The sequence below is a fragment of the Pseudopipra pipra genome, chromosome 1 (assembly GCF_036250125.1).
Source record: "Pseudopipra pipra isolate bDixPip1 chromosome 1, bDixPip1.hap1, whole genome shotgun sequence".
Classification (NCBI taxonomy): domain Eukaryota; kingdom Metazoa; phylum Chordata; class Aves; order Passeriformes; family Pipridae; genus Pseudopipra; species Pseudopipra pipra.
Window position 1 is genome coordinate 62,607,530 of NC_087549.1, and position 15,281 is coordinate 62,622,810.

Here is a 15,281-nt window from a genome sequence, read left to right on the forward strand (position 1 = left end):
GTTTGTTTTCTTCTAAAAACAAAATTGCAACCACACCATTATGGTGTTTGAGCTTTCCCATGTTTGCATTCAGGAGCTGAGGTACAAGGTGTAGTGAAGGAGGTATGATTGCTAAGGCTCAGACCATTGTATTCTTCTATGTGAGAATATATCCAATGCACCTGAAATTTTAAGGTAAAAACCTTAAACCTATATAGATAAACCTATAAGAGGTGTATCTGTTACACACCACCAGCAAAATTGGTCACAGGTTCCCCCTTTCATGCACTCTTTTTTCATGGTGTTCCAGGTGAGCTGTGGCTTCAGCACCAAAAATCAGAGCCAGTAAACTTGTATATTTGTCATACATGTCATATTCATATGGGCTCAGTGGTTTCCTTGCCCGAGAGATGAAAACAGTACAAGTAAAAAGCTGAGAACTGACTGTGAAGGAAAAAGACTTGGCAGGTACAGAAAGAAGACCACAAGGAAAGACAGAGAAGAGACACCACAGAGTGGAAGAGGCAAGGATAGTTAAAAAACAGCCATTGGAAAACACAGGATCCCAGGCCTGGAGAGAGAGCCCAGGGTTGCCAGGTCTTTGCTTTTCAGTAAATAAATAGAAAAATTCCATGTCTGTTTTTCAGGTGGCTGGTTGACAGAGCAGAACTACTTTCAATGGTATCCATTATGCCATTAATTCAAGTGAGAGGTCTCTGGTAGGATATAATGATTTTAGTCTTCCTCACAGTCCATCCTAAAAAATGTCTGTATTTTCCCCGGCTTAGTTGGGAGGATTGTTCCTTTTTCTGAAGAAACATATGTTAAGCAAAGCCATAATAAAAGCACAAATCAAGTGCTCAGAAACAAGAAGATTCCTGAATTAATGTTATTTGAGCAAATGTAATTTTTATGTTCTTGTGCAATGCTAGATGAGTTTCTCAAATCAGATTTTCCAGACATGTTCACTAATTGGGCATTTCTCATCATCTGGATGCTTTTCTTCCTCAAAGCAAGTCAAGTGGGATGCAATAATTCACAGCAGTGGAAGCTGTTCATTGAATATATCAAGTTCAATTTAAAAAATCTAAGTATCCTAATCCACAATTTTCCTAACATACAAGTTATCACCCAGACTTAAAGTCTAATTAACATCAAAAAGAAGTGTCAAGCAGTTTTCAGGCTAGTCTGGACCATGAGTAAGTTTTAGAGATCTTTGAAAACTTATCCAAAAAAGTTATTGGTTATGTTCCTGAGGTTCTGAAAACAGAAATTATAAGAGCAAAATTACTGTAAGAATATTTACAGTAATGTCCCTAATGTCTCTTTAATATATTTTTAACAAAGTTTTAAATTCCATTGGTAAAATACAGTTAAGCAAATAGTATATAGTGGAGTTAATAAGAATGAAATACGTGATCATGAAAAGTAGGCCTGAGTGCAGAAATAGTGACCAAGGAGGCTCAATGCCACGGCAGATCTCCCCCAGCCATGTGGATGACACATTGTTAGCATGACAGTCAGCATATATGACAGCTCTTTTGTGAGAATGCTACCTTCCTCTTTACAAGAACAGAAAGAAATACCTATTTCAAAGTTGCAGAACTTAGCTAGATATAGGAAATGAAACATCAACTTATTTAAACAAGTGACTTATCCAACAAAAAAAATTTAAAGGTTGTTGCAGTCTGAAAGATTTTAATGCCAGCATTGAATGTTCTAAAGCTACAGGCTTTTTCTAGAAGGAAACAACAGGGATATACTTCAAAACTTAATTATAGGGAACCATACCACTGGGTCCCCACAGATCCTGCCAGTCTACATCGAAATCAAGAATTTATAAAAATATCCTAAGTGGTTACTGATTCCAAAAGACTAAGTACCTTTTCATTTTCAGAATACTAAATAGAAGCTAATGCCAACGAGAGAGTATTTTCCATGCAAGAGATTAAAATCTAACAGTTAAATCTCATAGTTTCCAAATTAATACAAAACCCTCAGTTTCCTCTTGCAGTTCAGTCTCATTGAAAATCCTTTAGCAGATCTATAAATTAAAAAATCATTGTGGTGCATTCTTACGATACACAAGACTTTGTAAAAATAGTATTAGATTCCTATTTTGTACACAGAAGAAGGAAATAAATTAACTCTTGGGTAATATCCCTGAAACATTAGCAGTATGAATGGTGCTGGAGCATAATTAGGTTTGCAGAAACTCTCTCCTCCAAACACCCATACACTATGCTATTTAGGGCTACTTTTGAAAACTGTAATTAAACAGTCAGAAAACCCCTGGAAAAGAAACAAAATAACCAGCCACATAAAAGTCACAGGGAGAAAACAAACAAACAAGCCCCTGCTTGATCATTTAGGTTTCTTAATGAGTTCTGGTAATTCCAGTAACTTACAGAAGCCAGGAAGGACCTGAGCAGTCAGTTCCTTTCCTTTCAAACTTTAACAACTGTATTAGATTTCAAAAAAAAAAAAAAACACACAAATTACTGCTCAGCTTACTGAAATAACATTTTTCTCCCGTACACATTCCTGTCAGATTAATCTATAGCTAATAATTCCTCTCAGCCTGCTCGTTTATCCATACTGAAACACAAGGAGAAATACAATTCCCAGAGCACCTGATAAGCCACTTCGCCAGCCTGGGACGGATTTTCAGGGGCTGGGAGTTTATAGTCGGGCTACAGCATGGCATCTACAGAGCAAGGCATGCTCTCCTGCTTCATAGCCTCTAACAACGATGTCTGGCACAGGGCTGGTAGAGCCACCAGGTTTGCAGAGAACTGATGGAAGTCCAGCTCACTCGGAGCTGACGGCATCTCTGCAGCTCACTACACTGGCAAGCCGAACAAAGCCACTAGACCTGCAATGCCCAGCATTTCAGAGTAAGAAACAAGCCTTATTTAAAGGGCAGACAGGGGGCCACCTCTTCTTCAACATATTCATCCATCTCTCCCTGTTCCCATCATGCCACTCACACAGCACGAAGCAGGTGGAAATTATTCACGGTTCCCCGCTGGGGATTCCCTCGGCAAATGTAACCTCGGATTAGAGAGCTCACAAGTTGCCTTCCCGATGGTTCTGGGGCCAAGGAGCACAGCTAGTGGACACTCTGCCAAAATACACCTGGTGTCAGTTTACAGCTGTTGAGGGAGACTTCCTAATTGCCATAAATTAGCTGTTATTACCTGGTGGACAGCAGAGAATCAAGGAACCTGGATTTGCTGGCTGCCATTCTGCCCTTGCCCAGATGCTGCAAAGGACATCTTGACTTTGCCAGGTGCTCAAACAGCTGGCCAAGTAAGCAAGGAGCAGAACCCCATTCTCCCCCCAGGTATGGCCAGTCAGGCCACGGGGACAGGGTGAGGAGGGCCATCAGATGCATTATCATCCCTGCTCTGAATCATCTCGTTGCTGGGGCACTGATAGACCTTGTGTCAGTCCTAATCTGAATTTAATCCATGTTTTCTGTTTGAATGCAGGGCCAGAGCCACACTCAGTTCACAGCCTTGATCAGCTGTCTTTAAAAGTGTTGTGCACACCCAAAATGGCAGAAAAAATTTAGCCAGCACAAATATTCATATAAATATAGTAGGAAATTCCCCCCCCCACACACACACACACATGTAAATATGCATGACTGAATTCTGCCCTTTGTCTCACACCCACACCTCTGAAATGACATAAAAGGCCAATTTCAGTCCTGAGATACACAAACACTTACTGAGGTACAGTTCCCATTTACACCCAGGCTGAACTGGGTATAAACATGTCTCTGTGGCTTGGAGAAATGTAGGCAATCGAGTCCACCAGGTTGGTACAGGCTTGGCTGCAAGACAATGGAAAATGATTGTTTCTAACACCTCTAATCTACAGGGCTCTATGAGACTAATATTTACAGGTTCTTACCCCTTACTCTTTGCATAGAGAAATCTGATTTTCACAGGGACCATGATCTAGGAGCTCCTGTTGATTTTAAGTAGTGGTTAGCACTTCCCACTCTGTAGGTAGTGGGCTTCACTCTACTGTTTAGGTAGTCAGACCATCAGCTCCTTTCCCCTCTGTTTGTAGAAATCTTTTTTATTTTTAAGTGATTCCAGAAGAAATACTAAGAAATTGAAAGACAATTTGGGCATCATATTTGCAGGATATACATGAGATTTTTCGTGTGTGCTTTGCTAGCTGTTTATCAACCTACCAATTCTCACCCCAAAGAAAAAAACCAAAACAAATAAGAAAAGGCCAAAATCAGAGGATAGTATGGCTGAAAGGTCTCCTAGCTCCTTGGCTGTTTTGAAAAATAAAAGCATTTACTCACAGAGGACACACAAGAAGAGATTCAGGTAGCTTTCTACAGTACAAAAGAGATATTTTCCAACCTCTTTCTTTCAGCTGCCTGCAGTCACAAAGTGCATTGCTGCCTTAGGCTGGAGAGAGGACCCACAGACAGATTTTCCACCTGTGACAAGTGATCTCACACCAGCATGGCCAGATCTTGCTGCTGCCCTTCTTCCCTGCAGATGCAGTGTCATAGTGTACACAGTGTCATTTTCCAAACAGTCTATCCCACACCTAATCCTTAGAATAATTAAAAAAAAAAACAAAACAAACACCTTAAAAGTGGAAATTGGGACAGGAGCCACCTTTTCTTAGTCTTTTCTACATGGAGACCCAATGCTTCCCAAGAAAAATCAGAGAAAAGTCACGAAGAGCTCTTGGTGGTAAAGCTATTTTGATCTCTTGTAGCCTAAGTAACTGACAGGGGCTAGGGACACATTTTCAGGCATTTTAAAGAAAGATGTAATTATGGGATAAAGTTAGTATCTTCTAATTTTTCATTAGGTAATTCTGAACGCACTGTAGAGTGACTTTAAATAGCATAGAAATATCAATTGACATAATATAGAATAGTAGTAAGTAATTCCCATGACAGAAGAGCCTATATATTTGGGAAAGAACTGTGAAAGCAGTGAAAAACTTCACTTTCCTAAATTAACTCTGATTTCCACATTTCGATACTGAATTTTTGAATCATTATGTTTGAATAATATAAGGGGTTTGATATCTAATACACTGTTTTAGATTAGGTTTACCAAGTGTCTAATAAAGCAGGATGTTCATCTCTTTTGTCTTCTGGGTGAGGACTCTTTTATTACAGTGTAGTATCTTTTGTTTTAATGCTGCTCTGCAGTGGATTGCCAGCTCATTAATTTTTCTGCTATAACACCCAAATCCCTTTGCTGATCAGTGTGCTGAATGATTGATTCCCTGCTCCCAGACTGATTTTTTACATTGGACTGCATTTACCATCTGGTAGATAAATCATCCAAAACACTCAAATTCGGAGTCTGGTTCCAGTGATCCTCTTTGTTTGTTCAGTCAGCAGCATAAATATCACTTGCAAATGTGGAGGTTGTGTTCTCTCACCTGGATAACTCTTCTAAATTGCAGACAGAGGTTTTAGCACAGAGCACTGAGATAAAAATAAACCTCTTCTCGTTAGCAAAAAAAGAAAAAAAATAGGTATCTGTTCTTTGTGTTTTCTAGCCAAAATTTTTGTTTTATCCCTACCATAGCCACTAGTTTCTCACATGAAAATGAGTTTTTCTTACAGCACAGAACCAATTTTGCACACTTCAAACACATTTAACTACTTTTGTGAAGGTGTAAACACCTGTGCAAGTGAAGAAAAGGACATCCTTCCCAGTCAAAATAAAGAAGAAATACAGTGAAATAAATTGCCTTCCCAACCCACGTTTTATATGACAAAACAATTCTATAACCTCAAGAGGAGCCTGCCTATTTTATTTTCACTTTTATAACCCTGAAATGATACATCAATAAAATTATACTTCCAATCAAGACAGGGAAAAAGAACTCTGCCTCACAGAATTGTCTAGGCAAACTTCGTGAGAGATGGAGGATGACAAGAAAGCTGCAGGAGGAACGTGGTGCTTTAGGAAAGGAACTGTTCATCTGACCACCACTGCACATGGCTATATCGCTTGGGGGGAACAGGGGGGTACCTTTCTTTAGCCTAAAGATTTTCTGCTGCTCTCTGCTGCCCTAGAGAACCCATTTGGCACAACACATTGACCTCTGTCTCTCCCAGAGGGATCAGATAGAGGCAGCACACAATCAGAGTCAATACTAATTAGCAAAATGTAAACATTTCATTAGATCAACGCTTCCTGAATTTTAAAGCAACAAACTGCTATCCAGCTACATTTTTTTATCAAATTTTCTATGGAAATACCTGTTGAAAACACTGTTTCAGCCATCTCCATCAACCAACTAAAGACTTTATATCTTGTTCGTGTGGTTTATGAACACTCTCAAGAATTCAAAAGCACTCACTCATTGTCAATGCCTAGACTATTTTGGACGTTTTCTGCATATGCACCAACATCTTTAACTATTCCATATCTCAAGCTTTTATGTTGCTTTTGTTAAGATTCTTGTTTGGTTTAAAATTTTAGAGGAAATTTAGCAACTTCTGCAAATGAAGCTTATCCAAATGCTCATTCTTTGCAGTCATATGTGAAACTGCATGTGAAACGTCTCTGAGTAGGAAAGCAAGTAAAACTCTTTTAAGGTACAACAAACTTCTCCATACGCTTCAGGTTTAAGCAATGGGACACTTTCTCACCCACTGCTAAATTATGTGTGTTCATAGAAGGTTTTCGATAGTCATATGCAAGTACATGTGACAGCATGTTTTCACTGGGGGCTGTGTGTTCCTTCTTTCACCATCGCATGCAATGGTCTCATCAGTTAGTAACTGAGACTGGCTAAAACGCTTCTTAAATAAAGGTTTTGTCAGCCATAGGTGAACACTGACGTTTGTCAAACTCCTGAAGGTAGGTGGGAATGTGACAGTCTGGGAAATAGTCAGGGCTGGATCTGGGGTAAAGCAATTGGAGCCCCTAAAGTTGAGCATTTTGTGTTCAACTCGAACATGCTATGGTGATCAAGGCTAGATTAACCAGAGTTTGCACAGATCCAACTCTCTGGCTTGCCTGACTGCCCCCATTCACCCCATCTGCTTCCACATGGATCCTGTGAGATCAGTGTGAGGCAAGAGAAGATGCCCCAGGGCCTTCTCTTGAGGAACCCGGCTGTTGCCTGCCAGGAAGCCTGGCAGCTGGAAGGAGGCTGCCTACAGCTTTGAGGCCTGGCAGAGCCAGATTTCAGGACGTTTTGGCCTCCAGACAAGACCTGAAAAGAACCACTTCATGTCCTGAACACCCCTTTGTCTGTTTGTCAACACTGTACCTGTTCTTTCTTTAGGCTCTATGCATCTTAGGAAAGTACAGAGAGTTTTACACCTATTTAAGATATGCGGGAGGTCTCAGCCTGGTAGAAACAGGTTGGGAGGACTCAGCTGCTACCAAGACAAGTCATGTCACTTCAGAAAAATTACTGACAGTTCTGTCTTATTCACGATTTTCTTTCTTTTCAGTTTAACATGTTTTCTTGCTCGTCTTAATTAACATTATGTTTGAACCATGGATGAAGATCCTGCCAGCTTGAACACGGTTATATAACATGGGTGTTTCAAGACTGTAATTGCAACTAAATTTATTTTTATAATACTAAATCAAAAGAGAGGTATTACAAGGATTTAATTTTATTTTAAACCAGATCCTTTAAGCACTGTTCCTGTAACACATAATCTATTATCAGAAAAGTCCTGCCTTTTCAGTCCTTAGAAATTGTCTACTATATTGAGAATTTAAATTATCCTAAAATAAATGCCGATTTGCTAGTAAAACACTGTCTCCTCACAAACAGCACTATGACCAATGAGGCAGCTTTAGAGCAACTTAAAAGAATTTGAACACTGATATCAGTATAACATTAAATTGCTCTTTTAAAACAGAGAAATTCACATCAATAGATATGCAAATGCATGCAGAGCCTGGTCTGTCTCCCAGCTCCCAGTCAGCCAGGTCTGGGGATGTAATTGGGTCAGTGAGAACAGAAGTCTTCTAGGTACTCATCTAGCAAAGACTTTCACTGGCATCTTGCTCCACAGAACACACAAGTTCCCTGGCAAGAATCCTGACGAGAAAAAAAGACTTGATTTTCTTCTTTTTTTAAATAAACAAGCAAATAAATAGTAGAACATATGACCCATAAATCCCAAATATTTAAACCACTAATGGTACCGCTAGACACCTTCCTAATAACACAAGATTAAATAATTCTGATCTCACATACCCTTGAAGCCATCTGTGAACTAAATTAGAACCAAAGATACATCATAGCTGTTCATCAAGAGAAATAGACAGATTTCAGGATCTCCAGGAAACTTTAATTTCATCAGATCACAATTTTGATTGCTGAATTTACACCTAATCAGATTTTGTCTGTACCTTCTTATCCTTTTGTAGAAGAAAAATATCATACAAAGAAGACCCATTTTGCCAAGAAATGGTATCATAAAATACAATTTACTATCGACTAATTTAGTCAAACAAGCCCTTCTCTACACAGGAGTTCCGCAAAACACAACTCTACTCTCACACTCTTTCTCTTTTTCTTCCTGTATTTCTCTGTATTTCTAAACTGTTACAATTTCAAGATGATCTAGGAATAAACTACAGCAATTAAAGAGACTATTTAGTTTACAGCATACTATTTAATTATAATTTTCTTATTATCTAAAGCTATTTTGGGATAGAACAATTTTTTTAAGAGCAATTCTATAAAGAATGTCATTGGTCTTAAGCTCTATCAAGTATTACACTCTGTTTAGAAAAAGACAGGCTTTCACCTCAATAATGCCAACATGTCCTTTATCTCCACTTTTGTTCCACAGCATCTGTAAGGACCATATTAAGGAGGATATGCAGTAGTCTAGAATCAGAAGAATAGGTCCTTTTTCAACATGCCTAGTGCTCAGCATTTTTCCTTCCACAAATGTTACAGCTACTGTTATCCTCGAAACTATTGCCACTATCTGCTTTGTGGACACTCACCAAAGTCTGAACACAGGCTAGAAAAGCCACAAGCACTTCCAGGTGATGAATCAATGGTGGAATGTGATAATCTCTTTACAGGAAAAAGGTAAATTGAGCCTCCTGTTGATATTGGTGGGATTCTCTGCATTTGTGCTTCCCTACCCAAAGTGCTTGACTGCAGCTTCCTTCTTTTTTTCAAGTCCAAGTAAATATTAACTCTCCTCTTTATCCAGTCTACTGTCAACTCTAGAAGAAAACTGACAAACTATAAGTATAAAATATTTATCCTTACATCAAGAGCAAGAAAAGAGCCAGACTTGTTGTTTTCCTCTTAATAGGAATTATCAGAAAAATCTTGGTACAGAAAGAATGTTTTCTTAGTAATATTTTCCACAACAAACACAGCTCCTCTTCTCCCCTTTTCAAAAAACAATAAAGAAAATGGATTCAATCCAATCCCTTCAGTCAAGCCTCAATTGCTCTATCACACTGCCAGTTCCCACTAGTGACAATGATGGAGTGATACCTACTACAAGATGATTTTCTGCTATTCTGACACTTTCAATTCTACTTTAATTACCTTTTGGTTCTTTAATCACCTTTTGGTTCTTTAATCAGTGTAAGAATCTGTACTGCAAGGACATTTCATGTCTAGGCAATTACATTAAAGAGAAACAAATATGTGCATGCTACTGTCCAAGTTTTAATTTCTCTTTTTAATCACTGCTTTTACTTTTTACTTATTGTTGATTTATATTCATGCCTTATGATAGTTTCTCAAAGTGATATGTAACCTGAGTTTAGATCATTTACTTCATAAGTTCAACTCGCACAAACACATATCATATTTATTTGGCTCAAATGTTATAATTCATTTATTGGAACATAACTCCTAGTATACTAAATAAAATAACCAATTATTCTAGTCCCATCTACCATTTCAGATCAAGTTTATCTATGCAAATGTAAAAAGAAATGTACTTCTTAAAATAGTTGGGCCAATTTACCTGAACCTGTACCTCTTTTCCACCCCTTGTTCTTACATTCTCTCCAACATGGCTACATATCTTTAGCATAAATTAGTAACTTAGAATGATACACCAAACGAAACCCCTCACCCACTTAATTTGAACAAAAACTACAAAGGGTATGTCTGTTCTAGCTGATAAGCACAGATGAAAGCCAGTCTTGAGGCCACAACTCATTCTGGTTCAGAGTCCCCACTGGGCCCAGGCAGAAACCACGGCTGAGCTCCAGAGAGCAGCAGTGCCTGAGGTTTATATCCTCCCAAATCTGTGTTCACATCTGTCACATGGACTGGGCCAACGGAGATACATGCTTGTGTTCACTCTTGCTTGTCACAGCAGGGACAGCCTGGACCTAAGCTTCAGACAATGCAATAGTCTAGAGAGAGAAAGAGTGCACACAAAATTCATTTTGGCCAACTCAGTAATAAACTTAAGTCTTCACCTCAGTGTAAATGTAGCAGACGTGAGTAGCTTGAGACCCCATCTTAGGCAGCTCATACATATAGGTAGCCAGTGATAGTAAGCTTGGAGGATCCCTGCTACAGGATCTGGAGGACAGACACAAAGTTTTTTAAGAAAGTACTGAAAACAAATGCACTGTATCTGCATTTAAACTGGATCTCACATTGCTCATGTCACTCACCTTCTGTGCTCTTCCCAATTCTTCTTCCTCTAAAACTCTGTTCACACGATGGAAAAAGGCATGCATATGATGTGGCCAGTTATTGCCACCCATGTCCATCCTCTCTAAGTTGTTCCCCCTCTATCTTTTCTCATAGTGCTTCCTTACTCTTTTCTGCTTGTGTACCAGTCAGTATCTTCCACTCTCATCCCTCTTCAGGACCCACTCTTGTTCAACCTTCAGATGCCTTTGCCCTACTGATGATGTCTACCCCTCCCTTCTCATCCTACCACATTTTAAAGTATTGAAACACATGAATTTTGCTTATGTTTGTTGTACTCTTGGCTTACCATGTTCTCATCTTCCCTCCTCTCTTTTTTCTACTGTTTCCATAGCATATTGAAAGTTGAGATAATGCTGAAGGATGATTCAACTGTACCTTTCTCTTCTGTTCTTGCTAAAAATTTGCAAGCTTTTGGACAGCTTGTACTTCCATGCTCAATAAACGCCTCATCATAGATTCAGCCATCACCCTATCACAGGATAGATACTTTGTCCCTCTATTCCCTTCCCTCTCCTTAATCTTTAATTTCCATCTACTTTTATCTACAATTTCAAATATGTTGACTGTGCATTCATACCCCTCAGAAGAGGAATTTTGTAAAAGAGGCGTCCTTAATTTTTCCTTGACCTCATTCAATCCTCAACAAGCTATTCTGACACAACTTTATCTTTACCCAATTCATTCAGAGAGAACTTAAGAAAAAAGGGGACAGCACATAGCCTATGAGACTCATAGGCGGAGCACAGAATCGTCCCAAACAAGCCTATTTTATCACATGAAGGAACAGCACGCCGAAAGGCTTATCCACGGAAACATATCCCTGTTAATTAAAATCCCAGGTGTACAGACCCAAACCAAGGCACTGAGCAATAATATCTCTCATCGAGTCTGTGTAGCTTCCACCAAAATCCACGGCACCTGGTCACTTATGATCAAACCCCTGTGGCTGCCACACAGGTGACCGGAGCGTATCTCACACTGAAGATTCAACCAGACTGAAACTGAAACCGAAGATGCCCACATACAGTGGGCATCTCTGGAGAGTACCATCAGATTAGGAGCTCACAAACTAGCTACGTGTTGTACTTACCTTTACACATGGGATGCTCAATAACTCCCTGTAGTTCACAGCTATCTCACAGCCTTGAGCAGAGCAGCAATCATCATGCCACCTGGCTCATGGACAGCCAGCAAGTATCAGAAATGTTACAGAACAAGACTACAGGCAGTGCTGGGAATAATATAGCATCTCCAAAACATCAACCTAAGACTCTGTTTTTTACCCTATTCTGGGTAAAATGGGACTATTTCATTTCCCTAGCTTAGCAGGGGAAAGATTGGCAGATGAACAAACACATACAAGTCCAGATTGTCAATTAACTGTAGATATACCTTAATTCTCCATTTCCTTCTCTAATCACTTGATCGTACGTTCTTCCCTTGGCCAAGGATGATGCAATTATATCATAATTTAACAAAAGGCCAAGCTGCAATGCATGTGCCAAAGGAGCACAATCAAGGCTGAAAAAGCTTATCTTAATTTTCATGTTGTCTGCCTGTGTCCTCCACCTTGCAATGTTCTTTTGCTACAGCAAACTCTTTATTAAGCAGCATATTCTGTAGCAATAAAAGAGCATTTCTGAAAAGAATTAACAAATACATACAGGTAGCTACATCATTTAGTGATGATAAAATGCTACAAGCCCAGGAACCCTCTCAAGAAGTGTAAAAAACTATTCAGGGCAGCAGGTCAAAGTGATGCTCATATAAAAATGATAAAACAGCAAAGGAAAGGAGAAGAATTTTTCTTCTTTGAGTATGGAAAGTAATTTAGAGAGTCCAAACATTGGAAGAAGCAGGAGTAGTGTTCTTTATAAACAGCAATGTACATGGTAGCAGTCCACTGAGAAAGGTGCCAATGCCAACATCTGGTCCCAAGTGAACCTACAGGAAACACATCTTTTTCAAGGAGTAGCTTCTCCAGTAAAAGTTAATGAAGCTATGCAAAGGTAAGTGAGGGGAAAATCTGACCCAGATATTGTATGTTGATGTTAGTTCTTTCAAAATTAAAGTTGATAACTGAAGCCCAGCAGTTTTGCACAAAACAGTTAACACACAGCAGAAGCTGACTACTGCATTTTAAATGAAATTTTCTTTCCATGTTTTTGTAGTTACACTAAAAACAATGCCTGCCACAAGTATGTATATAGTACATATACTTGTTTCTGCCTATTTTTAGTAGAACTGAATAATTCTGAATGCCTTCGATACAGCATACGGTTTTCTAATTCCAGGTTGGAAAGCTCTCTTTCTGTGTTGGTTTCTAAATAATGGTATCCCTGTGTTCCACATCATCTTAGAAACTTCCTCACATATTTCACCAGCCTCCCATATTTAATCTCACTGATTTATGCACATGCCATGGTCTAATGACCCACATGTCTCTAACGGGTAAGCCGCTAATGCCAGTGACACATTAACCTATTAACCTCTCTTTAAAAATAACCATCATATTCATACAAATAGAATGAAAAGTCAGGCAGCAGCAAAGCAGTAGGACTGTGATATCACACAGTAAACAGTATATATCTAAACTGAGTAAAATGAAGAAAAAAGGAGCATATCAAGAGCGTATGGCAGATTTATTATATTGCAAAATCATTTCGCCACAGTTTGTTGGTCCGTGAATTTGATAGCCCGCTTTAGCAGCATTATCCATATTGTAAAATGTAATTGGGAGGAAGACCACTCTTCCGTTCACTCATTTCTTGAAATCTGTTTTACAATTTGTGGACCTCATCCTGCCAGGTACTGAGAGTTCCTTCCAGTGTGGAAATTGCCTTCCAATCCCACTGAAGACAATGGGAGCAGGGCGCTCTGCACACAGGGTGAGAAACCTTCATCACCTTGGAGAAGGCACTTTGCACAGCTCTTGCTGGCGATCCGTGCAGTGGAATAAACCTATCATTTTAAAAAGCAGGAGGAGGCATACACAGACATTTTTTGGAGGAAAAAAATAAATTCCCTTTTGTAGATAGTAGTTTTAGAAGAAAAACGAGTCTTTCTGAAAAACTGTAAACTTTATGTCGTGTGTATTTACTTGGTTCTACTTTAAACCCACCATATCTCTCAAGATCTAAGAAAACGTGCTGCTGCCATGCCGAACCAATTCATACACACTGCAACCCTACAATACCACCGTATATGTATATTATGTATATGTCACGCAAACAAAGCAGAAAAAAAAAAAAACTAAACTAAAAAGCTTATTTTGAGCACATCAGGGTATTTTGCTGCCGACACCTCATCCAGAGTGAATCTACACAACAGCCGGCAGAAGGACGGACGGAGAGGCTGTCCTGGGTTTTGTGGGCACACAGTAGGAGTGAGACCCGAGAAATAGCCCGTGTGAGCGCCGTCCGGGGCTGCGCTCACAGCTGCCGCCCGGCTCGCACTCTCTGCCTGCGGCAGGACGGGGACGGGGCCGGACCGGAGGGGAGGAGGACGGAGAGGAGGGGGCGCGCTGCAGGCTGCCCCCGGGGCGGCCGGCGCGCACCTGCCGGCACCGCGGCGGGGGGCAGCGGGGAACAAAAAAAGCCAAGAGGCGGCAGCAAAACCCTTTCCTTCGGCTGGGAGAGGATGGAGAGGGGCATCCCCCCGCCGGCCGGGGAGCTGGCCCGCCGCACCCGGGGCCGGGGCGGGCGCCGCTTCTTTGTTTTCCGCCGCCCGCAGCGCCGGGCCGGGCCGGGCGGAGCGGGGGGGCCGCGCTCAGCCCTCCCTCCACGTGCACGCGTGGGCTGCCCGCAGGGATGGGCGCGGGGCGGGAGCCGGCGGGGCATTACCTGAGCAGTTGATGCCTTTCCCCTTGCCGCCGCCCTGGCACTCGGAGCCGGGCAGTGGATGGGAGGCGCGGCCGGCGGGCAGGGCGGAGAGGGCGAGAACCAGGAGGGCCGAGGTGTAGCACAGCGCCAGCGGGGGTCCCGCCCGCAGGAGCGGCCGGGCGGCGGTCGGGCTCTCTCCCAGCATGGCGAGGGGCGGCCGAGGACCAGCGCCGGCGGCAGCGGGATGGCGGTGGCAGGCCCGCAGCATCAACCGGAGCCCGCGGCGCCGCCCGGGGACCCTCCTTTCTCCGCCGCGCCGGAGCGCACCTTCAGCATCCCCGCCGCAGCGGCCGCACGGACCCGCTGCCGCCGCCGCCGCCCGGGCACGGGCAGGGCTGTTCCCGGAGGTGGGGCTGGGGGCTCCGCGCCTGTCCGCCGGCGCTGCCGCCTCGCCCCGGCCGCGCTCCTTTGTGCGCGGCGCCCGGCAGCGCCGCCGCTCCGCCTGCAACAAAGGGAGCGGAGCCGAGAGGCGGCTGCTGCTGCTGCTGCTGCCGCTGCCGCCGCCGCGGAGGGGGAGGAGGAGGAGGAGGAAGAGAGAGAGAAGGGGGAGGAAGTACACGTGATGGCAGCCCCCTCCCCCGGGACCGGAGGGGAGGTGAGGGGCTTCTCCTCGCTCGGCGGGCAGGGTAAGCAGCGCCCGCCTTCACGGCGGGGCCGCCCCCGCGGGGAGCGAGTGGGGGGTCCCGGGGCGGCGCCAGGTCGGGCAGGGCTGGTGGTGAGCACCGGAGG

At 42.3% G+C, this 15,281-nt stretch overlaps 1 protein-coding gene across 1 annotated transcript in view; it reads right to left on the reverse strand.

Moving 5' to 3' along the window:
• TMEFF1 (transmembrane protein with EGF like and two follistatin like domains 1) overlaps positions 1-15,007 on the reverse strand; it is a 119,043-nt gene extending 104,036 nt beyond the window's left edge. Inside the window, exon 1 of the mRNA XM_064659144.1 lies at positions 14,514-15,007. Within this exon, the coding sequence (XP_064515214.1) occupies positions 14,514-14,760 (247 nt within the window). The 5' untranslated portion in view covers positions 14,761-15,007. The remainder of the gene's footprint in view (positions 1-14,513) is intronic.
• Positions 15,008-15,281: the final 274 nt, after the last annotated feature.